Below are 27,834 nucleotides of genomic sequence, written 5' to 3' on the forward strand. Positions count from 1 at the left end.
AGATGATTGGAAAAGCGTCTTTCCCAAGACAGAATATTAGAACAAGTCAAACTAAAAACATAATGTTATATCCCACATGATAACATGCCTTATATAATGTTCGTTATATCAATGAAATATACAAGCTATATTAGATAACCGTTATGCTGCCATTTCACCATTATATACTGGCTCATCTTCTAAAAGTAGTCACTAAAATATTATGTAAGAATTCTAAAATGCCTTCAAAAAGTCTTTTCAATATCGCAATGAAAAACAAGAGCTATTAGACCGATAACCGTTATGTTGTCACTTTATGATTACACTGGCTCAACATTTATAATAGTCACTGAAAAAACACAATGTTATAACCCATATTTATGAACTACCTTACAAAAAAGGTATATTCATTGTCTCATGTTTGAAAGACATAGCGTTGTTTGGCACTTTACTGGCTCAACATTATAAGAAGTCACTAAAACATTTTGTAAGAATTCATAATTCTCAAATGCCTTAGTAAAAAGTAGTCGATATCTCAATGAAAAACATGAGGTATTAGATAACCGTTGTGCTACCACATTATGATTATACTGGCTCAACATTATGATAGTAGTCCCACATTTATGAACTGCCATGCAAAAAAGTAAATTCGATGTCCAGTGTTTGAAAGACAAAGCGTTGTTCTGTTACTATATGATAATACTGGCTCTGCATAATGAGTAGTCACTAAAACACAACCCAAATGTATGAACTGCCATACAAAAAAGTGTGTTCGATGTCCAATGTTTGAAAGACATAGCATTATTCTGTCACTTTATGATAATACTGACTTAACATAATAAGCAATCCCTAAAACAACAATATAAAATCCTATTATTCTGAAACGCCTTAGAAAAAGTATAAATCCAATAATCGAAATGAAAGACGTAGGCTATTAATAACTGTTGTTCTGTCACTTTTTATTATTTTGTCTCTACATATTCATAATTATGGAGTCATTAAACTCTAATAACCCATAATTCTGAATGGCTTAGAAAAAAAATCGATGTTGCAATAAAAGACATAAGTTATAAAATATCAGTTGTACTGTCGTTTTATGACTTTGCTAACTAAATATATAAGTATTCAGTAAGTAAAACACTATAAAATATCCCAATATTCTGAAATGCCTTTAAAAAAACATTGAAAGACATATATAGGCTAATACTAATAGATAATCGTTTTTGTGATACTGGTTCAACATAATAAGTAATCATTACTTTTCTCAGTCCCCGTTGGGCACGAGATGAAGAAAAAGAAAATATTATATAATGCTTGTGATTTCAATCAATCTCAACGTCGTTCATCTTGGTCTTTTGCCAGCTCCCGTTTAATTTGTGCTGCAACAGAAAGAAAATTTTATATTGTAGAAATGTGAATAAACGCAATGAAACAATTTTCTACATTATTATATGAGGTGCGAATATAGCCGAAATGACAGGTTTGATTAATACTATTTACAAAGCCAAACTCAGTTTTGCCATAACATTGATTTTATCATGACCGTAAGCAGCATGTGTATAAGCGGCCCTATTGAAGTATATAAGAAATAAAAACGCGTTTAAAATTTCACAGCCGCTGTAGACAATATAACCCTAGATGATCGTCTTTCAGGTAGACATTCGCAGTTTGCAATTTTTTGCCCCGCCCTTTTCAAACAATCCCAGATCCGCCCTTGAGCAGTATTATGATAAACAAAGGGTGTCTACCTGTCTATCATACAACGCCCTTTCTAGCAATAGCTATAGACACAGCCTATGGATCTAGGCGGCTTCAGTGCGTGAAATAATTATTTTACATTATCCATCTATTTCTTTCATTTTGTAGTTGAACTAAGCCAAGAAAATTGAAATCGGAGTTATTAATTTTTTTCATATTTTTTTTTTCTTTACTTACCTTTGATGATCGAAATCTCATCTTCACCCTCATCACTATGATCCCTGAAAGAACATGAACAAAAATCATGATTGAAATATATTTGTTATGTGAACGTGCAAAGGATGGAGTGATTTCACTACATGAGCTTGGAGAGAAGACGTTTCTTTAACTCCCCTCTCCATTTCTTCTCATTTTACGGCTCAAAATCCTGATATTAAGGTGAATTTAAAAAATGAAGAAATGGGAAAGTATAAAGGAAATAAAACGGTATTTCATTTTTGTAGCACGGTATCTTAAATTCAGTGGTTTTACTGTTCCCATCTTAGACGATCAGGTTGGCGTATGCCAATATTTGCATAAATTAATTTTAAATCTTCCAATATTAAATACATCTTATTAGAAAGTCACAGCGTTGTTTTCACAGAACATTGTATACCACTGGTGCATGCACAAATAAAATACTACAACAGTGGCATCAAATTACTGATATACTGCACAACAAACGGCAATAATAAAGTACATCGATAACTTTTGTGCTGCAGATGCCACATAAAACAAACACAAATACTACTCACAAACGAGGGTAAAAGCAAAATAATGAAATAGTTGATATTTTATACCATAGGGCAATATTTCACATTTCATATATAACATGAACAAAAGAGTGTGGTAAATGTGGTGCATTACATAGGATAAACAATAATTAAACAATGAAGTGTTTAAAACTCATGTAAAAATGTAAAAATATATAAAATATTGCATATTGCATAATTATATGGGCATTCGTCAAACAAACATTAAAATCATCGGTTAGAATTTCTGATATTACACTTGAGACATAATTATAATGAGCACATGCATATCTCATTGCGGGTAATATATATAAGGTTTGTAAAACGACAAAGAGTCCTATATAACATTATTGGATAACTTTACAATTAAGAACTAAAGACAAATTAAATAAAAACGAATAAAGCGCCGTATGTAATGGTATACATAGATCGATGGTACTATTATCCGCGAGCGTTGTGGAGCAGGCATGTTGATCATAATTTCACATACAATGATTTTATTTATTTTTAAAGAAAAACATGGATAACTTTTTAACAAGAAGTGAAAATGAAATTAAATGATAAAAAAGCGCCGTATGTAATGGTATACAGTCATATAGATCGTATTTGCATGCGTTGTGCAACAGATGGAATGATCATAAATTCACATACAATGCAAACCTCTCTGTACCGCCTTAGCCACAAATACCTTGATTAAGATATTTTGATAGATAACAAAAAAGGAATATTTTATGAATGTAATAAATGGGAGAAATTTCAATTATTTAAACATATTTGTGGCTTACACCCAGTAATAAGATCGCTGGTTCCAACATTTTTTTTTCTGACTTGTTTTTCAATGAATTACAGATCGACCAATGGATCTTCTTTACTGGGTGTAAGCCACAAATATGTTTAGATTTGAAAAAAGAAGGAATCATTGAATATTACATGTCTCTCAAAGCTTCTAGTGACATAGTATACAACATACTAATTAGTAACTTCGCAAGACAAAAAGATCAAATGTACGCAAAGATTTCTAAAGAAATAAGAACGAGTGTCAGGAACATGATATCAGATACGTCGTTCACTTTAATGGCCGTTAAAAGAGGAAGGGCATCGTGGAATAAATATAAATCCTAACGTATAGTAGTAGTTTCAATGGACGTTTATAAGTGGGTTCTTGTACAGTTCTTATATCTGTCAGACTTCACACTCCTGGCGGTCCATATTTTTTTTATCCCGAGTTCAGCATGGCTGCCATTATGGCGCTCTATAGCATAATCAAGGAATTAATTCCTGATGGTACCAATTTTACCCATTTAGCTCACCTGGGTCGAATGTGGCAAATGTAGATAAATGTCTTGTCAAAGAACGTTGGTGCTGTAGCAGGGATTCGAACCCCGTACCATGTGGTTCACAGTCCGATGACTTATCCACTTGACCACACCACCTCTATGTTGCTTGTAACTTGATTATTAACAAATGTTTGTTGAAATAACTAGCTCACACAATGTTTGTTTATTACAGATTATCAGATATGCCTATGACCCGAAGCTAATATCACATACTATAGTACCTGAGTGTTATGGGCTCTATTATACTGCTCTAGTTGGTAAACTTTATTATTTGATAATACTCTGATTATACTTACTCTCCGAGAGCGGGAATATCCTTCCGATATTTTGATAATGTCTCATAATCCGGATTGTTCAGTTTGGATTTTAGACCAGGTAATGCGCCATAAGGATTCTCTTTCGCCTTCTTCTTCAGTTTCTTTTCAATGGGCGGAGCTTTGCCCTTGTAGTTGGCAGGATCATCGGATGTTGACGGCTGGTCACCGCGACTTGTCGAAGGCTGGGCGGGTCTCCTTGGACTGCTTACACTGCCACTGGATGTTGATCCGCCCTCTGGCACGCCCACAACTCCGATAGCTGAATCCAATGTTCTGTTCCAATGTTCATCATCAGCTCCGTGGCCATACATGCTGCTCGCTGAATACCCATTGGCTGTGTTTCCATTTGCTGCTGCGTGCCCATTGGCTGCGTGTCCATTTGATGCTTCGTGCCCATTGGCTGTGAGTCCATTGGCTGCTGCGTGCCCGTTAGCTGTATGTCCATTTGCGGCATGCCCATTGGCTGGTTGACCATAAGCCCCGCCTCCATCCGTCGCTGCGTCCCTGGCGATGTGATGTGAGGCACCATTGCCATTGCTTACTCCGTTTAAAGTGGGCGTGACACCATTTATCTTCGTTTCTCCTCCATCCGGCATGTAAGCTGCATTTTGGTAGGCAACAGACAACCCAGCGTTGGATTTGGATCTGCCCCTACAAATAAAATAAAAACAAACAGATATAATCAGAAATCATCACAAATCTCATTATATAGTTTGAATGCAATACTGATTCGAGAGACATTGATACGGTAATTTTTCCTTAATCATCACCTCCAGAATTAATCGGTAAGCTTAGGAAAATTATCACTGGTGAAGATTAAAACTTTTTTCCATACATAAAACCTCATCGAACTTCCGAGTACTAGCACATTTAAAAAAAAAATTGAAGTAGGTCTAGTAACTGTATAAGCAATGCCTTCAAACAGGTGGTCCTTTCGTCGATACCTGGTCGCACTAAGCATGAAAAAGGGAATTTTAAATCTCAAAAGTTTATTTTCTTTTAATCATTCCAGACAAAGTTTTAAAGGGATTAAATCTAATGACATTGATGTAGATTCGAAGCGTTGCATTTATAATAATAAAATAATAATATTTAATTTTTATATAGCGCTTAATAAATGTCTCTAAGCGCTTTAAAAATATACTATTACCCCGGTCATTGGATTCAGTGCTTCCCCGCACACACTGTGTGCACAACCTCCACTCCCTGGGGAGCATTCCAGCCAGGCGTTACTTGACGCTCAAAAACTGTTTGACCAACAATGACGGTCGCATCCTACCGGGTACCCATTATGCTAGGAGTCCACTGGGCCGGCGCCAGTTGGTGCCAGTTTGCGCCAATGCAATTTACTGTGGCGCCTAGTGTCGTCAATAAGGTGCCTAGTGGCGTGTAGTGGCTCACACTGCCTCCCAACTGGCTCGTGGTGGCCCGTAACGGCGCCAAATTTGAATGTGGCGGCAAGAAAATTTCAAAATGTTTGAAATTTTCATCGCGCCACTTGCATCGAGCAATCAGCTCCAAGTGTCCGCCAAGTGGCACCAAATGGCGCGAACATATCGCCCTTTGGCGCAAACAATCCGCCGATTGGAATCCACTGGAATGTAATGGCGCGAACTGGCGCAACATTTTGGAGCAAGCCAGGTGGCATTAGTAGAGATGTTGTTCATACAGCAGCTGAGGACAGGGGCGTCGCTAGACCTTTTTTCAGTGGGGGGGGGGGGGTGTAGAGGCCAACGATTACCGACAAAACTAGCCACCAATTACCGACAAAATTAGATGTCCAATATCTACAAATTCAACCCTATAAACCTGGGGCAGAAGGCTAAATTGTTTTTTCCTATGGACTATGTATAGTACTTGCATATTCGCAAAATGGTCATTTTCCTCGACGACATAAATATACGTATTATTTCTTCAATTTAGTCAGCATCATAGCTATATATTTTAATGCAGGCGCGGAGCTAGGATCTTATTTTATGAAGGGGCGGTAGTGAGCAAGAAAATCACTTAAAAGCGCGCTCATTAAGGGGTTGAGGGTGATGGGCCCCGCGCGACGCGCGGAAGCTTAGACGTTTCCTTAAATTATTAGGAAAAAAAGACGATTAATTGTACCGTTTTCGACTGTTAATCCTTGGCTGAATGAAGTTCCCCCCCTCCCGCGCGAAAGCTATGACGTTTCATAAAAAAGAAGACGATTTGCTGTACCGTTCTCGACTGTTTATCCTTGTCTGAATTCAGTTCCCCCCCCCCCCTCCCGCGCGAAGCGTGGAAGTTTTGACGTTTCATTAAATTATTAGAGAAAGAAGACGATTCGTCGTACCGTTTTCGAATCTTATTAAGCCCTATTCTTCTGAATTCAGTTTCCCCCTCTCGCGCGAAGCGTGAAAGCTTTGACGTTTCTTCAAATTATTAGAGAAAGAACACGATTCGTTGTACCGTTTTCGACTTTTAATAAGCCTTATTTGTCTGAACCCTAGTTTCCCATTCTCGCGCAAAGCGCGGAATTTTTGGCGTTTCATCACAATAGAAAGGAAGACGATTCGTCCTACCGTTGTTGACTCTTAAACCTTGTTCGAATTTTAAACCTCTGATTTCTTTAGCTAATATTATAGGAAAGTGAAACTTCGAGAAAATACAAGTATTGTAGTTGTAGTCACTCTCGAAGTCGTCACTAGCGGATAAGAAGTCACAGTTTGTAGGGAAAAAAACTTGTCGGCCGACCGACAATATACATCTCACCGACTTCAAACTTCTGCACTGATATAGTACACGAGGATCACAGCTGACCCGACACAGCAACATATATACCCGTGTCTTTCTTGCTCCCTCGACGAGACGACTCCACCCAACAACCACTTCTTTCGTTTACTCCCACACCTCCTCTCTCAGACTCTTACCTCCCCTCTCTTTCACCCCCCCCCCCGTCTCTTTTGTTTCCCTTTCACTCTTTTTTCTTCTTTTTTTCTTTTCTTTCTTTTCTTTCTTTTTCTTTCTTTCCTCTCCTCCCTCTTTTTCTTTTTTTCTCTTTCTTTCTTATCTTTTCTTTCCTTTCTTTTTCTGTCTTTCCTTTCTTTTCCTTTCTTTCTTTTCTTTTCCTTTTCTTTTTTTCTTTTCTTTCCCTTTTCCTCTCCTTTTTTCCCTCTCTTTTTTTTCCCTCTCTTTTTTCCCCTCCCCCTTTTCTCTTTTTCCCGACGGCAGCGCAATTTTCGTCAGGTGGGGGGGGGGGGGGTGTCGCACCCCCACCCATCCTTTGGCGACGCCCCTGGCTGAGGAGGGTCTAAACCAGGTAGCCGATGGCCAGTATTTATATAGTCGGCAAGTAGCGCCAAGCGGCGGCAAGTTCAAACCAATTTGGCGACCTTTGGCACAAACTAATCACCAAGTGGCGCAAAGTAGCCGTCTATTGGCGCGAATGGCGCCAACAGGGTGAATTTTGGAATCAAATGGCCGTGTAATGGCGCGAACTGGCGCAAACTGGCGCAACATTTTGGAGCATGCCGGGTGGCATTTGGCGCACGTCATATGGCACCCAGTTTATTCCACTTGGCGACACATGCCGAGCGGACATTAATTCGGCGCCACAGCGAGCCACTACGCGCCAATCACATTATCTTTGGCGCGAACTGGCACCAACTGGCGCTGGCCCAGTGGACTCCTAGCATAACACCATTAACTCGTTTTAGGAAACTTTTGGGCGACATATTCTTATTATTATTACTGTTGGGATTAAATGGTAATATAATAGATCTTATGCATGCAAACCTTTCTCTGTCGTGTTCTTTGTCTTTGCGTCTTCTCATGAAACACACAAAGCAGATGAGGCAGCACGATATCAAGATCAGGAAAGCCACAATAGCCATCACGATATAGAGGATAAGCCACATATTGGTCTCGCTCTCAACTGCATGTAGAAAATGTATTCATTTATTTATTTACCATTTTAAATGATGGAACACCCTTATCAGCGGGGTCTGCTCGCTATTTACAAGGACCGCTATTTATAAAAGATCCCTCTTAGGAACATCATAAATACACAAGCAACCCTATATATACACACCAGTGGCGTAAAACATCGGCTGGTAGGGGCGGGGCGAGGAAAGAAGGGCAGAACGAAATGACAATACGATCACCAGAATGAGCCAATCAGAAATGGCCTAGTGCACTGAATTGAAAATATATTATGTGACACAATATATCCCTCTATGTAGTAATACCACCAACACATTATTTCCAGATATTTATTTTATCGAGTTAATTGGTTGAAAATCGTACCACGTGAAATTTCATTATTAAATTCTAAATATAATCAATTTGTTATATATGGATGGCTTACATTGCATGCATGCTTTTTTGGAGAGCAAATTGAGATTTTCCCTCAATTGTTGAAAATTTCATAAACTACTGAACTGATCCAATTTGTGTGACTTTTTACTTTTCATAGTAACAATGAACATGTGATAAAACTTGGTGTATAAAATGTGCATAAAATTAATGCGCATGTCATTGAATGCAACCTTTAAAATGAGAATTGCCATTGCGTACGGTGAGTGAAGATGTAATATATATATTGCTAAGTATATGACCAATGCTTACCTTTTCTTCATAATAAGTTCCAATTTAATCCTTTTACGTTGTTTAATAAACACAAGACTATATCAATGTTATAACTTCCGGAGCCTATGACCTACAAGCATTGCTTTCTCTTTAGGCTCCATCATATTTCTCCCTTTATTTAACTTAGTCTTATATATTATTCTTTTCGTTTGTATAGATGCAACAACAACAAAATTGAAAAAATGTAGTATGCCAAATGTAATGGTGTATTATACAACATGTGAAATGTAAAAAATCGCGTTTGCTATTTTAAAAGTTACGTAACATCGCAAACCTTTTTCAAGAGTCCCTGGGATAAAACTTACCACACGTCGTTGGCGTCGGTGTCGGTGTCGTTGTAGTCCAGCTACCCATAGGGCTACAATGCCATTCGATTGTACCCATCAAATCAAATCCTTTGTGACATGCCATGGTTACCGTGGTCCCTCCTAGATAGACCACGCCCATCTTGCTGCCATTACCCGGCGGTGGAAGGTAGCCACAGCTTACGACTGTAAAACAATGGACGGATGGATGAAAAAACTTTTAGCTTAGTAAAAATATACATAATCTGGTCAGAGGCGATCGTTCCTGATATTGAAATACTCCCAAGCAAAATACAAAAGATTTTTCGGCTATTACGCTATAGTAATAATAATAATATTCAGTTCTTGTACATCGCATTATTAATAACATCTCTCTGCGCTTCCAAAGAACTTTGGAAATTATTACCCTAGATTTAGCTCCAGCAGCTGGGTTGAGTGCGGCAAATGTAGATTAATGTCTTGCCAAAGTTCGGAAGAGATGGATGGGAGACTCTGGGATAAATTATGTTCCACACATTTCGACAACAGAGTTAAACCCGTCAGTGGTATATAGACATTGTTCCGCAATTATTGCTATGTGTATCATCCATATTGTTTCCCTGATTTTATTCTGCACATCCAATTTGATCCCTGAATCTTATTTCTAACAAATATTTTTGTTAAAACTTATCGGCATACCATTAGTAGTCCGATTTCGCGTTCGTTCCCACTCAGAGTGCGCATGCCCGGCGGCTTCTCCCATATCTGGATTCGTCGTCTTTTTGTAGTCATAGCGACAGAACTTATCATCGGCGCAGACTTCGTCGAGTTCATCGTCGGTCACAAAGTCTGGGAAGTCGTAGTTCGGCTCGAAGTCCTCGTCGTTGATCAAAGAGTAATTTAATCCGACCTCGTATCGGAAATGTGTTTTAACAGGATTAACATTCCCTGAAAAATTGGCGTACGCAAGTAAAGAAAAAGAAAAGAAAGACGTGGATTTTATTTATCTCTTTATGCCAGTGATGTATAGGATAGTTATAGAAATAAGTGTAAATAACGAGTCATATACATTTTCCTATCAAATACTAGTAGTTATTGTTGTACGCTTTTTTTTCTTCTTCCACGGCCATCAATTTTTGTTCACTGAACGCTTCTCTTCATGCTAAGCTGCATGAGTAGAAAATAAAACAATAGAAAGAGACAGAAAATTGGATTGTTGTCTCGCGATACGGGTCCATCAACAGTATGACGAAATAGTCCAGATTTTGGAAACTATATGGCCTTGACCGAATAAATCATATATTCTGCTTCTAAGATTCCATCAATAAAATAAAAACTGACATCATTATCCGACACTGACTAAGAAAAATATCGAAACAGTGTGGGTGTTCAAACAATATTGGGATAGGGTTGACTTCCAACAACGATTTTAAAGGCACATTATTTTCTTCAATCTGGACCATGGAAACGAGACGAACCTCAACACTGGCCTGGCCAAACGGTACAGTTCAACTCTGACTTCGTAAGATTATACAATTCTAAAGAAAATTGTGCCATTTAGTATCAAGACGATGTCATATACATTCTTTGCTATCTGCTTAAACGCGCGAACCCATCTTACATTCCTGGCCGAAAAACTTGTGCAGATTCTCTTGTGAGAGGCCGGAGATGATGCGACCAGACGGAGATGTGAAGTCGTCGGATGTTTGGTTGTTCCAGGTCCCCAAGAGACCTAGGACCTGTTCCTTTAGAGTAGGAGGGAGGTAAACTTGGATCGACATCGCATTGCTGTTAGGAGGCTTCTCGAGCACCACGGCGATTCCCTGGTCGAACGTGACCGAGAAGAGCTTGCGGTTGTCGTCGGTGGAACCCAACTCGATCGTAACACCTGTGTTTTTGTAGGATAATGGATGCATTAAAGATTACATAACTTGGATGCGAGGCGTTGGGATGAGGAAGGGGATGGAAGATCAAGTAGGCCTACCCTCTTCTAATTACAAAACAATCGTATTTTCAAAGAAGTATTGTGCAACCCGCAATCGCGTATCATCAGAGTGGATTTACGATCCTTATGGATGATCATTTATGATTTATTTGATTACAGGCAATTTTAAGTATCTATATTATAGATTATAAAAAATATATATTGTTAAGAGGATGTTTTATTTATTTTTGTACGAAAACAAAGAGCAAAGAAATTAAGTGAACTTTAACTTCTGTATATGCCACAACTTTATTCATTTCAATTGAAACATACATAGGAGGTTGAAAGACACAATAACAAAAAAAATTGTCGTATTTTTTTAAACACCAAACGCTTACCATGTCCATGTCCATGCATACCGTAATTTGCAGACGGATGGCCAACACTGCAGACTTATTTAAGCAATATTTTATAGCAGAAATAAGTGTAACAAACACAAAACAGATGTCCACGGGGGCTTATAAATAAAACAGCGTATAGAGTTTTAAAATTTTATCAACAATCTTCAGGAGAATCATAATACTATTTACCATTGTCCATCCAGAAGTTACTTACATAGGAGGTTGAAAGACACAATAACAAAAAAAATTGTCGTATTTTTTTAAACACCAAACGCTTACCATGTCCATGTCCATGCATACCGTAATTTGCAGACGGATGGCCAACACTGCAGACTTATTTAAGCAATATTTTATAGCAGAAATAAGTGTAACAAACACAAAACAGATGTCCACGGGGGCTTATAAATAAAACAGCGTATAGAGTTTTAAAATTTTATCAACAATCTTCAGGAGAATCATAATACTATTTACCATTGTCCATCCAGAAGTTACTTCTGACAAAGTTGATGTGATTCCATCTATCGTTGCTTCCATCACGGGTTCTGATCCATGCATCCATTTCTCTTCGTTCGTTTAGTTCTATCTGAACCGTGGATGAGGTGTCACTCTTGATAGCTACAGCCGTCAAACCAGTCGCCTTAACTGTCGATGGAGGATGGGAATTTAAAAAAAACACGAGTAAGCTAGGATGTCAGATAACTTTCAATGTTTTAACTTAACTCCGTTTCGTTGACAATCAGCCATGTATGGAGTCTTTCGTCTATGGCTGATCGTCAACAAAACAGAGTTAAGTCTTTTGTCAATTCTGTTTGTTGCTACGGCAGGCAGTTAGTGAAAACGAATTTGTTTAATAAAATTATGAAAATGCAAGCATTACTTTAAACGAACAGAACGTTGTTATTCCTAGCTCATGTTTCCTGATTGAGGTGTCATATGAAAGGGCAGAAAATAAACTTTCTTGAAATGTGATTTTTTTTTTCTTCTAGATTTTCTAGATACCGTCCTCCAAATGAGTTTTTGGTACCCTTTCTTCAAATTGATTTTAATCACTCATGCGTGAAATATGCATCATGTGAGTTGCATCAAATGAAAGAGGAGGATCTAAGCTTTACAAATATGTGTCATTTATTAATCATGATTGTGATTAGGTTATCATAAAACATCGATAAGTCTCGGTTTCGTTTTTTTCTGGGACGCAATATATATATATATACAAGCATGACATTCAATATGGTCTTTGACTGTCGTTATTGATTGTCAGGTCTCACCATTTTCATCTATTTGTTGCATTCTCCCCTGAACCTCTATACGTAGATCCGATGGTGTTGTATCCTTGGTAGTCACCAGTACGTACTCCCCGTAGCCGTTGAAGATGTAGTCTTTGCCATCAAACGTGATCAGATGAGGCTCACCGAATACAGCCGCTGTACCGACGAGACAAAATACATTTTCGTGTTTAGGATATTTCTCGCAATTCCACGAGATCATTTTTATCATTTTACCTTTTAGGATTAATAGTGTTTATGATAGGCACACAAGCAATTTTGAGTCAGTAAAGTACAAGGGAAAAGTTTGAATGAATCAGAACAAGAAAACATGTTTTGATCAAATTTTCATTCTGTAGAATTTTGTTTAGAGAATTTAATAAAAAAATATCATGGCCAGTTGTTCAGTTCAATATTATTAATGTTGCCTAGGTTATCATCATTTTTATACAACAACGACAAAATACTGTCAACATGATACCAACTATTTCCTGAAAATGACGAATCTGGAGGTAAACATTAACGTTTCGATGCGTTTCAGACCTAGGTTCAGACAAACCTTGGTCAGAAACGCATCAACACGCGTCATATGACGCACATAAACCTAGGTTTGTCGACAAACCCCATTTGTGAATTTGGGCCAATGTGTGTATAATGGTCAACACATCAGGTATTTTATATCACCCAAGTATTTCAAACGTATTTGCGACTGAATTACAGTATAAAGGACAAAAGAAAAAACCCATTCGTACCGACTGTAGGTGTTCTATAAAACTTGCAGTCATCAGACGGCCGCAGACCCCTGAAGAGGTCACAATGATCTTTCTCCTCCTCTGTACCACTTCCGGTCTTTCCACAGCACTCCTCCCACGGGATGCGATCCCGGAGGTAGTTGGAGAGGTATGGGATGGTGCCGGGGAACTTGGGAGGCAGGAAGCCGCGGTGGTGGTGCTTTTGGGTGTAGCCGCCGGCGGGAGTGTCGTTTAAGTGCATCAGGTTACCGTCAACGCCATAGCAGCACAGCTGACCGTGCCCGAGATTGCTGTAGGAATATGTTCACATCAAAAGAAGATAGTACTACTATCTACACAGTGCAACGAACTTTTCTTCTCCCATCAATGATGGGCGAACTATCTTTCATCACGTGATTTAGTTTCGACCAATCGTTGAGTAAGATTATGTAGGAGTATGTTTACATCTAAAGAAGATAGTACTCTACACAATGCAACGAACTTTTCTTCTCCCATCAATGATGGGCGAACTATCTTTCATCACATGATTTACTTTTGACCAATCATAGAGTAAGGTTATGTAGGAATATGTTCACATCAAAAGAAGATAGTATACTATCTACACAATGCAACGAACTTTTCTTCTCCCATCAATGATGGGCGAACTATCTTTCATCACGTGATTTACTTTTGACCAATCGAGAGCAAGATTCTTAATATGTGGAATATAATTTAGTTTTGACGACCTCTCACATTATTACGTGATAATAGCAACATATATTAACATAAACTGCCAACCGACATCTAGCATTTTCTGGGGAAACGGAGTGATGTAAAGTAAGCCTACGGAAAGGTAGACAGGATAAAGACAGAGACAGAGAAAGAGAAAGAGACAGAGAAAGAGAAAGAGAAAGAGAAAGAGAAAGAGAAAGAAACATAGAAAGGGAAAGGGAAAGAGACGAAGATGGAGATAGGGAGAGAGGAAGGAGATATAAAAGGTGTAAAGAAAAAGAGAAATGGGAGATTGTTCACATTTTGTAACGTAAATCCGGGCGTAAATCCACACCCTGAAAATATTAGATGAGACATAAAAACAAACATTTTCAACGAAAAATAAAAATCGATGTTCAATCTCATTACCTCGCTATCCTAGCTCTGACACAGTGCTTGGCTTCCTGACGGTATTCACACCTGTCATCGAGGCGCTGATTGCACCACGGGTAGCGCTCGAACACGCTGATGTCCGCCAGAGCCTGTGAAAGGAGACACGGACAAGGCGGGATGTTGTCCCCAGTCGTTCGGAAAGGGATTTGATCCGACGCCCATGTCTCACACCAGCGTGCCGCTGCGGCTGGGCTGGAGTCTGGGTTGAGATTGAAGGGCAAGGACCACATGGCGGCTATAGGATATTCCATGTCCATGATGTCCGGGTCGCCATTGACCCATCTGGAAGAATAAGTGAAAAGAAGAAACGGTCATCATTGAACAAATCGACGACTTTCGTGGATGAATACAAATTAAAACATTGCCAAGATTACAAATACAAACCGTTTGTCACTTTTAATTAGAAAGTAAGCTCTCTCCAATATTTCATTTTTCATTTTCCCAATTTGTTGAGGTGGATGCAAGGCCTTATCTTTATAATATCTCTAACCCCACGGCCCTGCAAACTTCTGAACGAATAATGACAATTTTTAATCATAATCTATAGATCTAAATCTGATTCATCTATTGGCAAAATTTGGGATTTTACATCTTAGATCTACGCCTAATTCCGTCAAAGTCGCTCGTTATAAAATGACGTCGCATATCAGAACGTGTTTCTCTTTCTGCTCGCAATAAGGGGGTGGTATCCATTTTCCTAGTGGCAATGGCTTCTCAGAGCTAAGAGAGGTTGTTCTAAGTCATTTGCTGTTATCTGATTAATTACATGATGTTTGAAATATTTATCATCTGTCGGCGAATTTGAAAATACGACAACGAAGTTTTACCCTTCTTGTTCGTAAAATGAAGATCTAACGCCCCCCCCCTTTTTTTTTCAAGCTTGTTTGAAATGTCACGGGTAACTTGTCATCAGCAAATCTAATCCAACACTCCCTCCTACAGCATTCTAAATTCTAAATCCTTATTCTAAATGGTCTAGATCTATTGGTGCCTCAAATGATGATTATTCTATTTCTCCATCACTTACCTATTTGAAAGAGTAGTGTCTACTACTCCCGCCTCCGTGATGCGGAAAATGCCCACGCTCCTCCCACTTGTTACTTCAGCAGAAATGTCCATCAGTTTCAAAAAGATCTGACCATTGGCAAGTTTGATGCCACTTTGGATGCGGCTTGCCGGGGCCAGTTGCACAAGTCCCGTCGTTGCACTTTCCTCGTAGAGGTACAGCAGAATATCTATGGCGATGTCTTCTTGAGCCGTGGAGTCAGGACTGGGAAACCCGTCAGTGTTCCACGTCACGTTTAAGATGTCGGCAGACTGCTCATGTACGGTAATAGATGGCTCGATCCGGTCAAGACCGACTTCATAAATACACACGAGGAAAGAAAATGAAAGTGGTGAGTTAGAAAGTATTCGAGAAACGAGGTATTTCTTTGTGAACGTTTGCATTTATATGTCGCTATATCTTTAAGAAGTGGTAACAAGATAGAGGTGATTACAGTGATGCATCGTCTTCTTCTTCTTCTTATATTTCTTTTTCCTTTTCTTCTTCTTCTCCTTTTCTCTTTCATCTTCTTCTTATCTTATCACTCGCCTTTCTCTCATTTCGCGATGTACTCACCAAAGGCCCAGAAAAACGAAATAAATACTACCTGCTTAAAGACTTCAAGAGGTCTAGGGCTTCTATTCATAACCTAAAAGTCTAGGCAAGCAAAAGACAGCCTACTTCTTTATCTTTCTCACTCTCCTCCTCCTTCTTCTCTTCTCCAACCCCCATTCCCCTTTTTTCTCTCCCTGTCTCTCTCTCATTCCCCGATATACAGTGTACGCACAGAAGGCCCAGAATAACGAAAATAGTATGCGACAAACGTTTCCCCGGAGTGGACACCCTCCCTTTTCCCTTTATATCTCTCTGGATACGTATCTGATTTTTATCTGTTATTCTTCTATTACAAAATCATTTATTAACCAATTCTATCCTTATTTCTCTCTCTCTCTCTCTCTCTCTCTCTCTCTCTTTCTTCTGACAAATAAAGAGAATGTATTGAAGTATCATGATCCTCACTCACCTACGGAGACCCGTCCGGTATAGTTGTACGATATCCCGCCATCTCTGGACAACTCCACATCGGCAGGACCAGCACGCAAAAACAAAGGGGATGGACACCTAACAGTGAACGGGTCCTTCTCGGGATCGTAAATGGCGTCAATCACGACGTCCTCCATACGGCAGAGGATTTTGTTTGTGCTCTCAAAGCAGGGCCCTGATATCGATAGGACATCACCCCCGAGCATGCTCACTTGCTGAGGGGAGATTTGAAGTTGAGCTGCAATTGTGGAGAAGAAAATAAGATGGGGATAGGTTTTGTACGTATTTCATATTAAAGTAAAATCTTCTATAGTTGTATTCCTGATTTAAAATAATATTAGTCTTCTTAGGGTATTCTATTCATCATGTTAATTGATGGGTCTTATGGCTAACATGAAATCATGTTGGAACAAAGGCAAATTTTCAAAAATATCACACATATTATATTATAGAACAATTTTCATCGCATTCGATGTCAACTCGTGTATTTCACAGCACTATTTGGTTAACTTTACAAAACATGGACATTATGCTACCCTTGCTGTGTGTAGCAACAGTTGGATGTGCATTGTAGCTTCTGACATTTTTCGTGTTTGAGAGCACAAAGTTAAAATCCTTTACTTTGGGAGAAATTGCGGTGTATATTATACCTGGTGCTCCACAAAATTATCATGGAACATGGTATTTACTATAGCAAGTTGACCATGAGGATTGAATCGGGACAAGAGTCACGAATCACGTATCGTGTAAACGCACACATTCAGCATCATTATGCAGCATCATCATTATTAGTATCATCATCATCATCATCATCATCACTATTATTATCATCATCAACGGCACCACCATAACAACCAACATCACCATCACCATCAAGAAAAGAGGCGGTATTTTTGTCTACCCTGATCATTCCTAAACGAATACACTAAATACAAGACCTTATAGTGAAAGAAGCAAATATAGTGAAGAGTTAAAAAACAATACAAATGATATTAAACGGGATGGTTAGATGAAGGAACAGTATAGAGAAAAAGCAGAAGTCAATCTTACTGGTATCTTCTCCGCATCCTCCTGCTTCGATGGACCTGCCATCGATCCTGAAGACCCATCTCCCTGGCACCAGGATGTTGCTGGTATGGCTGATGTCAAGGATCGCATCCGTTCTTGATCCTGGTACCGAGTAGTAGTTACTCCCATCACCAGCATTGAAACCGACCTATAGATTGAACGTTTCTGTTTAGATTAGTGTTTCAATACTATTATGTCCCATTTGCAGGCTAAAAAATGAAAAGGTTAAATTCCAACGGCATTTGAACGATAATACTAATTTAGAACTTCCAAAAAAATAGGGGGCTTGAAAATGTCTTTAAGTGGGGAAATAACGACTATTAGTTGTCGAATCGACTTAAGGGCTATAGAGCAAGTAAGTAATAGTCTGATTTTCAGACCATTGTACCGAATGGTCATACGTTTTATGCTGCGCAAAGATTCAATCAGTTTAATTTTGGCCATTACAAGAAGTGGGTTATTGATGTAGACAAGTGCTCATGCACCCTTTACAGCTCATGTATGTTATTACCACAGAAGAACAAAAGCCAGTCAGTTACTCAATAGTGTCTGACAGTGAATTCTAGAAGGTAAACGAGATTCCTTGCATGATTTGAATAGGCACTGCTAACGTTTAAATTTCACAGATAGGACATACATGACATATTCATAATTCCTGCAAAGTTCTACAGAATTTGATGGTGGTTGCAAAAGGGAATAGTATCTTTAAGCGCTATACAACATTAATGTGACCATGATAAGGTGTTTGATGTACGTCTCATGGGAGTTAGCATTTGCAGGCAACATATGATTTCATCGATTAAGGTCACTTTCCTTTGTGTAAGTTTACAATGTATTCAATATTTCAGAGCACGGTTATAAGATTCCCTAATAATCAATCAGGCGACCTCAAGCCAAAAATCAATGTTGGTCATGTTCGCAAAACCAAACAATCAATGACACATTGTGAAAAGAAAGATCTAACCATCGAATTGACAGTCAACATTCCAACTTGTCAATATCTAGCAAAAAGGGTATTGGAATCATTGTTAGGAATGTAAAACAAAGGGTTGTCTTTCGGTGAATAAAGTTTCTTGTTCTTCGCTTCATTCATTCAAGATTTTGAGTCATCTGGTTTGAGGGGAGATGAAGTCAACTTCTATACCACCGGACTTACAATAGCAGCCGAAGTGCTCGAATTAAAATCTTGTATAATTTAAATATTTCAATGTTATTGAATATATCGATATTTCTCAACTATACAGTTTACTTTCCATGAGTCGAATCTGTTGGGACCATAACAAAATATTTATGCTAATGCATTATTCGACTTGGGAAGCGTAAATAACACGTGTTTTCTTAGTTTAATCAAAAGAATTGATTTTTGTGACTTCGAGTTGTGCCGAGTTGTGCCGAGTTGTGCCGAGTTGTATAAACAGGCTGCCCTGAAATTTACTAAGTGTTATTTCATGCAAGTTTGGTGTATTTTTTAAAGTAAATTATTCTAGCTAGTCTATTTGCTTTGTACAAGTGGGTTTGGCTTCTGAGTTTTCAATCAACGTGGTCGTCTTAGTACTGAGTTTTAACTCATTAACTGTTTTATTTCTTCTTTTATTTTACTTACTTGAGCGGCCACGGCATCGGAGCTGTTTCCCGCCAGTCCAGTCCCTTTGTTCCCGAAGCTCGAGCTCCCCGTAGTCCACTCGAGATGCTCGTAGTTAAATATTGTGAATGAATAGTCCCCGTCAGACACCAGCGCAGCCTGAAATGTATTGGTCTGTTGACATGGTAACAGAGGGTAAAGATGATGAGAAACCTAATTGTATATATAATTTTCAGCGATAATTCTTTCTTGCTGTCGTCTCTTTTCATTTCTGTCGCTTTCTCTTTCCCTTTCTCTCTCTCTCTCTCTCTATCTTTCTATCTATCTCTCATCTCCTCCACATTTCTATCTCCCTCATTCTCTCTACTTTTCTGACTATCTCCCACCCCTCTCTCTCCCCCTCTCTCTCTCCTCTACTCTTCTCAAATTCTCTCTTTCTATTTCTCCATCCAACAACCCCCTGCCCCCATCACCCCTTACTACCTCTATAGTCCGAAAATACAGGAATGTAAATTAACTGTTGAGGAGTCATACAAAGGATCATAATAATTTGTATTGGAAATCAAAGCTTAAAAATAGTGGAAACAACTCACAGCACAGTTTTCCACTATAATTTGGAGTAGATTCATCTATAATCTTGAGTGGATTTCACTATAATTTGGAGTGGATTCACCTATAATCTGGAGTGGATTTCAATATAATTTGGAGTAGATTCACCTATAATCTGGAGTGGATTTCACTATAATTTGGAGTGGATTCACCTATAATCTGGAGTGGATTCCACTATAATTTGGAGTGGATTTCACTATAATTTGGAGTGGATTCACCTATAATCTGGAGTGGATTTCACTATAATTTGGAGTGGATTCACCTATAATCTGGTGTGGATTTCACTATAATTTGGAGTAGATTCCACTATAATTTGGAGTGGATTCAACTAGAATCTGGAGTGGATTCAACTCCAAAGGAGGTGACCCCTAATTTAATGTGACTCCTAAAAATGTTCAAAGTGGATTCCTCTGCATGTTATACAACAACGGGTTTACCTTTACGGCAGCACCGCCGCTAATGGAATAGAACGTCACATTTTCCCATGTCGCCACGAACGCGAATGTGGCGACGAAAGGCCGAAATCTGAACTCGACTCGAAAAACGCTTCGAATCTGATCCGTAAGATTCGTTAGCAGAGTAGTGTCGTTCGTTTGCCTGTACCAGACTTTACCGTTCTCACCACGTTGAGTCGACGTATCGGCGTCGGCCCAATACGGAGCGATGATACGACGATCGTCGTCGAGAGGGAAAACGTCGGGTGTGTACTGGGAGACGTTCTTGATAAACGAGATGATGCCATTCGTGTTCACCTGATTTGAATGGGGTGAGAGAGGACAGAAAAGTTTCATTCATTTTCAAAAATGACAATGATCATGACGACCAAAATCGGCTTAACAATAGTAAATGTTCGAATAGAAATTCATTCCTCGCAAAGGCAAGCTCTTTTCAATTTTATAATGCAGCGGATGGGATATTATTCATTCTACTATTTCTATTTGCCTTTAGTGACAGCTGATTTAAAACGTTGGATACAATACAAATTATTGTTAAGAAGAAAACATAAGATGTAAAATGAAACCTTCTTTCCCCGAAAAGCAAAGTGACAGAAATGTTCATATCATCTGACCATTTACATGTAGCGTGAACTGAGTCTACAAACAAAAGAAGAATCACGGCAACACACGATGTGAACAAATATATTATGGAAAACAGTGAAACCTGTCTATAACCCAAGGGAGACAAGAAACGTGGTTTTTAAAGGCAGATGGTCTTTATGTGCAGGTGACTACATGTTTCAATGAGAAACCATTTTCAAGGGAAACAACATTCGGTCTTTGTAGACAGGTGGTCACTAAAGCAGATTTGACTAGTATAAACTCTTCCCGGAAGAGAAAGATATATATATATACCAGTATTTTTCTATTTGTTAAAACAATCAAACAACAAAAACAACAACAAAGTAACAGCAGAAATAACATTTTCAATACACTATCGCAAGGGTTGTAATACTTACTATGAGCGATTCGTGATTTTCATCAAAATATGGGAATTTCATATAGAGTTTTATTTTCCCCGAATCACCATCGTCATTGCTTGGAAGCTGCGTATCTCCCTCTGCTTGCCCAAATGGATAAAGCACATTTTCTGGAGTGAGAGAGAGAGAGAGAGAGAGAGAGAGAGAGAGAAACACACACATATGAAATCAAATTATTTAAACAAAATTATTACAATGAGTCAATAGGGACTTTTCGATTTGCGTGGACGTGGACATGTGACTTCCTTTTATAAGTCACATACACTGGCAGTGCCTTAAAAGGATGTCACACATTGCAGTCCATGTTCTCGTCGTGCAAATCAAAGATACACAATGGCTTACAAGGCGGAAGCTACTGGGCTACGCCCCCCCCGAAAATTTTGGAATTTGCAATCACCGTTTCATATTCATACATGACTGTGTATATATACAACTAGAACCTTGTTTTACACTGTTTATAAATTCAGCCATTAAATCAACTTTAGTGAAAAATTGTATCGAGTCTGAGAATTGTATCAATGTTTAAAAAATCACCACAAAATGCCCTCTTGACGTGCTCATTCTTTTCTTGGGAAAAGGTTGAGTTTTGATGTTAAAATTATATTATGGCATCAAAACAGAAAAAAGGGGATTACGAAATAATCGTCTGATATTAGATGACACCCTTCACCAGCTGTTTCATATTGCTCTATTGTTTAGTATATACGCCTATATAATATCGGGGAATTTCGGTAACAACAGATCGGTTTATATACTAACATGTTTAAAATAGGGACTTTTAGATTTACACGACGAGAGCGTGGACTGCCGCGTGTGACATTGTGTTAAGGCACTGGGTCGTGCCGGCAGTGCCCTAAAAGGACGTCACATTACCTTAAAAGGATGTCACACGTGGCGGTCCATGTTCTCGTCGTGTAAATCTAAAAGTCCCTAGTATCTTTCATGGGGACCCAGTGAAGAGTTATTCCATTAACCTGTTATTAATGAATAAACTACAATACTTAGAATCCAGTCTGCTTACATTATTTGTTGCTATGTCGGACACGCAACGCGCAAGCTTTCAGGTTGTCAAAAACATCTGTTGTGTAAAAAGTATGCATACACTTTGAAAATGTTCGTAAACAAGCCTCTTCCCTGCCTCTATCATGCCTACGTTATCCAGACAGAACAATTGTGTAAATAACACACCTACTGATCAACAGTAATTGTACTTTTTTGATCAAGCAGAAAAAGGAGTATATATTTGCTCTTTAAAAGCTAAATATAGAGAATAGCAGAGTATACACGACTCGTTTGCAGTCTTTGTGTTAACAAGGCGGATTCTTTTGTTAACATGAGGTGACATTTTTAAAGTCAGTTTGAGATGAGCATATATAATACAGACTGAGCAATGCAACTGGCCACACCATCATTCTACCACGAAATAATCAATAAGAAATTAAATGAGGCTCCGTGGATATGAGTGTTCTTAATCGTATAGCAAATAAATAGAAAGAACTTTATGAGACTTTTCTCATTTCTGAATTGGTCGTGAGCTACACGATGGCAAACTTGATACCAACTGAATACAAATTTCACGTTTGAACAAAAAGGGGCCTGAAGAATTCATTTCAAAATAAGAGACAAAGTTATCCATCTCTCTGACATTTTCTAGGTCACAATAATTTGATTTGCATAGATATTGTTTTATATCAAAATGGAAATATACGCCTAATCAAAGTGGTTATCGCAAATACTGCAGCAGCAGTCAGATACCACGGCATATAATAACACGTATATAAAATAAGATTTGTCTTCATTAAACAATGTTTCTTAGAGGACTATCATACCTATTTTTAAAATGTCATACTGACCATTTACATCGTGGATTGGTCATACCAACCCGAAATGATTCTACGCTACAGCTATCCCCCCCCCCCCCTCCCCCGGAAAAAAAAATCGTCTTTATGAATTAAAAACATGAATCAAAAAACGTATTCCCATTTAACATAATATGATTGTAAATGATACAGATTTTGTATCCTGTGAAAAAAACACCTGATTATTTCGACCATCAATGCCATTATTTTCAGATAGATTTGTGGTTCGTCTGATAGCTAATTAAAATGTTAACATTATCAGGTAGAATCAATTTCATAAAAAGTAATTAAATGAAATCGTGCTTGTTTCAAAGACATGCATGTACCGATTTGGTTCGAGAAGAAGAAAATCATCCTCCCCTCTATCTCTCTCCCTCTCTTTCTTTGAAATCTTTTACCTTTCCTCTGTATCAAGCATATCACACTGAAATTATATTTTTTCTATATCTTCTGCTGTAACAACAGATCGATGTTTCCATTGTTTGTGGGCCATCGCAGCTGTGCCTGTTTTGCTTTGAAAATCTCTCACGTCCAAATCGCAATCTCAGAATACAGATTTTGCCCGTGTTTTTATGACCTTCAAAGGAATTGGTTGTATTGGATCAGAGAATTTTTGTTTTTCTTGTGAGAGACACGATCAGTGATTTCGGTAATTTGAAAATGAATGCTACTTCTATCTTCATAATATTAAATTTGTGTGTAGTATATGTATGATCATGATGAAATCTTCCACTATTGATCAGTTTATTAATAATAAATGATTACAACCAGTCGTGTAGTTACGGTCCAGATATCGTGGGGGGGGGGGGGCTGTATATTGGGGAGGGTGTGCATTGGTAGCACCGGTTTACTCTTTGATTAAAATGCAAAGCAGGTCATTTATGAGGGGGGTATGTGTATAGTATAAGTTGTGGCATCTTCTTTTCATTTCATCCTCCTCTTGTGCCCTGTGCCCCTGTACTATGCTATGAGTTAAACTTCAACACGTGATATGTTATGTTCTTGATTGATTTATTGATTACATGACTGTGTAGATGATTATATTTTATCTGTATCTAAAAGATGATGTACAAACCTGAACGCTATAACAATCCTTATCCTTGGTGAATGCGTAAAGTTCTTCAAGTGATGTTATAATTCAATCTATGAGTTTCTTACAAATAATGCACAAATTGAATCATATTCCACGGCAATCCCCTGTCTGGATGCCATTCAGTGAAATTGGAAAAGCAATTTTTTTATAACATTCATTAATTTTCATTGTTCATGATGGAATCCATCACGTGCTTTCTAACCTCCTCAGTATCTTACACGCAAGTTTTATTTTGTGAGTAATCTCGGAGCTATTTCGTCTTGGAATTCAGCACCATCAGTGAACTTTTAAAGAAAATATCATGCCGTGTGGCGCCAGGGTAAAGAAACTCAATGTCATAACAACAAACCTTTTTTGTGCGCTCTCAAGAATGCACGTGGGTTATTATGTTTTTCGATATCAAAGTTATTATAAAAAAACAAAGAAAATAAACTAGAAATGAAACTGTCATGCCTATTTCTGTATGTCATTGAACACGTTCAGTATGACCCCATGGTCCATATCAACCTATTTGAGAGCTTTCTGGAAAGTTTGCATGGTTACGAGCACAGACTTCTTATACAAAGAGTAAAAAAAGGCTGTTAGATATTAGCTAAAAATAAATCAAGAGCGTTTTTTTTTTTACTCAGTGTGTGTAGGAGGCAAATGTTGAACACTATAACGTAGCCAAAATGTAACAATCAGTTTGGATTTTTTTTTGGCTCTAATTTTTTATGAACAGTAAGACTAAATTGATTCCCCTTTTTCTCTTTTTATCATATTTGAAATATATTCCATGTCCATGATATTAGGCCGATTTTATCTCCATCAATATTTTCAATGCCAGCTGTGAAAATGCATTATCTTAATTGCCTCCACTAAGTACTTTTTAAAATTATTCCATGTTTTAAGATAATTGTATCAATTCTTTCTCCATTAATATTTTCTCCATACTAGATATGCAAATCATGTTCATAGTCCTCATTGAATCTCATAGTGTCTTCTCAAACTCAAATGGCTGAAGTAGGCCCAGAGCTAAATTATCGTTCCATTTCAAGTGATCTTCATATTGAACAAATGAATAATATTTAGAGATATAACTGAATAACTGAATTCTGAAAAAACTAAAATGGGTTGTCCGTGCAACGACGTTTTAATTGTCATGTATACAATAATTCCTACATCTATCATAAGTGCCTAATTCAATAATACCCATTTTAATCAATCATCGTCAACGTTACAATGAAGATAATTTTCTACCAATGGATAGGAGACGGGTGAGAATAAAAACCTCAAGGCTGATCGTATACCACCTGTTGGTATCTACCATGAACACATCTATCCATTCCATAATTTCGCACAAATTGGGTAGCAAACATCACACTTTTCGCAGAATTAGCCCTTTCGATGACGATATTGTTGGTGTTGCTGTTATTACGTTTATACGTTCTAATGCGTCATCCATAGAAAGAGAATAACAAACCTGTTTACTAATTTTATAATTTTTGAACAACAGTTTCTCTTGTGGACTAAAAGCCCACTTAAGGCTTGCCCGACATAGCAACAACTAAATGTATGCCAGGTGAATTATATTCATTGAGATGCCATTATGCATACGAGGTATATCTTAGCTGATAACCAAGGTTTCGGGAAGAGCAGGTATATTAGATGAAAATACAGCCTGACAGATTTCTAATCAACATCCCTCCCCCCACCAAAAAAATATATATAGAATAATAATAAAAAATAAAATGAAACGATAATAATATAAAAAATAAAAAGGAAAATGAGAAACGGCTACTAGATAAATTAGAATATATATATGAATTATATCTCCTGAATGGAAATTATAGGGGATTCAAAGGCTCTTCTTACATTATGTATAGGTGGAGATTATATTACAGTTTTTAATTGCATCTCACCCACACATTATTGCAATCTTGCACTAAACATGACCCCTTTATATAAAAGTTAAAGTATGAACCGGAAGATGGTTAAATAAAACTTTCATAATACTTGATGTCACTTGAGTTTTTATTTATTTATTTTTTGTCAGGGTGGCCAATATTATTCACCAATAAGTAGTGGTCTTCCATGGGCCCTGAATAATCATGAACATATTTACATCAAAAAGCATAACGTGTATACAGAACAGTTATCATAAAATTCCACAGCACATTTAAAAAGATATTACACAGCAATAATAGACGTGCCGGCACAAACGTAATATACTTGTTTGCAAAATAATCATGTATCATTAACCTAGTTCAACTCTAATGCCAATAGGAAAATATTGATTAAGTCGCAATTATGTGAATAAAACATGTTAATATTACAGAACGGGCACGTAAGCATGTTCGGCCGCTATTCATAAATTGTAACTAGTTTTGAGTTGTGACACCACCCTTCAAATGATTGATGTCAGCATTATGAACGTAAGGACACATACCCCCCCCCCCCTCCTACCTCCCCATCCCCCTTCCCATCCGTGCGGGGAAAAGAATCAAAGTATGTGCGTCTTTTTCTTACGTTAAGACAATAATTCGCTTCCCTGAAATTCTTCTGAAAATTATAATCATTGATTCTGCCACAAAAGAATTTTAGAAATAAATACGATGCACGCAGCATCTTCTTTTTGTTTCTTGTATTTCCCTGTACATCCATTCGTGTCTTATCGAAAAACGACAGTGACAATAATAAATTACTATGAACTGCATAAGCAGAAAAAAAAATGTATATAACCATCTTCAGATTGAGAAATAAACCAGATGGTCTTGCCAAGTTCATTTGTGATTTAATTCTTAGTTAACGTAAATATTGAAATGAATTCTCATACAAAATGGAGAACCTTCAATAAAACAAAATAAATGAAAAAATGAAAACACCAATTTTATACAAAATGCTCATATTATCTAAAATCCTTACCTGCTTGATAAGATATCCTAGCGAAAGATATCATCCAAAAGAGCGCCAAAGTGATGTGTATTCCTACCAATTCCATCTTCCAATAAAAATGTTCCCAAGCCTTTACAATAATCCAATGTTGACGCAACTAATGGAATTATTTTAGGTAGGCTCGTTCATTTTGAAGATGATTGTTACGATGTATAACTTCGTTCTCTATACACCTCCTAAATTTATTGTCCGCATTGTCAGGAATATACTGATCTTCAATACGTAGATTTGTTATCGGGTGGAGTTTGTTGCCACCTGTTTCACGGTGCATTCCAGCTCTTGATCTAGTCCATTGGTTTACTGATATGCTGGAGTGAAAGTAACGGTCTGCATATACCTTGCGAGTTTATAAGGGAAGGAAGCGATGCGTATAGGACTAAGGCGGGCGCTATGTCGACAAGACCCTTTTATTCATCACAAAAGGATTTATTGATTATTGTTGCAACGTTGAAATGAGCATTGTCATTTAAAAAGGCCTTTAAGTTTGTGTATTGTGTATATAGGCTTGCCTTGCTAAAGCGTGTTGATTTGCGCCGATTGTCCAATTATATGTGGAACTAATAGGCTGTTTCGTAATGTAATTAAATTCATTCATGCCTCATTCGCAAAATATTTCAT

General features: G+C 37.9%; 1 protein-coding gene across 1 annotated transcript; it reads right to left on the reverse strand.

Annotated features, from left to right (window-relative positions):
• LOC100890161 (sushi domain-containing protein 2) lies at positions 1–27,522 on the reverse strand. The gene is made up of 18 exons (XM_003729262.3): positions 27,187–27,522; positions 21,310–21,440; positions 20,291–20,605; positions 19,266–19,418; positions 17,645–17,810; positions 16,575–16,832; positions 15,533–15,866; positions 14,482–14,787; positions 13,363–13,652; positions 12,614–12,769; positions 11,817–11,987; positions 10,642–10,908; positions 9,720–9,968; positions 9,042–9,227; positions 7,885–8,023; positions 4,102–4,773; positions 1,915–1,958; positions 1–1,358 (listed from the first exon to the last, which is right to left on the reverse strand). Exons 1-18 carry the CDS (start codon positions 27,260–27,262, stop codon positions 1,312–1,314), a joined length of 3,960 nt encoding a protein of 1,319 aa, XP_003729310.1. The 5' UTR covers positions 27,263–27,522; the 3' UTR covers positions 1–1,311.
• Positions 27,523–27,834: the final 312 nt, after the last annotated feature.

This window comes from Strongylocentrotus purpuratus, unplaced genomic scaffold (genome assembly GCF_000002235.5).
Source record: "Strongylocentrotus purpuratus isolate Spur 01 unplaced genomic scaffold, Spur_5.0 spur5_scaffold_11, whole genome shotgun sequence".
In the NCBI taxonomy this organism is placed as follows: domain Eukaryota; kingdom Metazoa; phylum Echinodermata; class Echinoidea; order Camarodonta; family Strongylocentrotidae; genus Strongylocentrotus; species Strongylocentrotus purpuratus.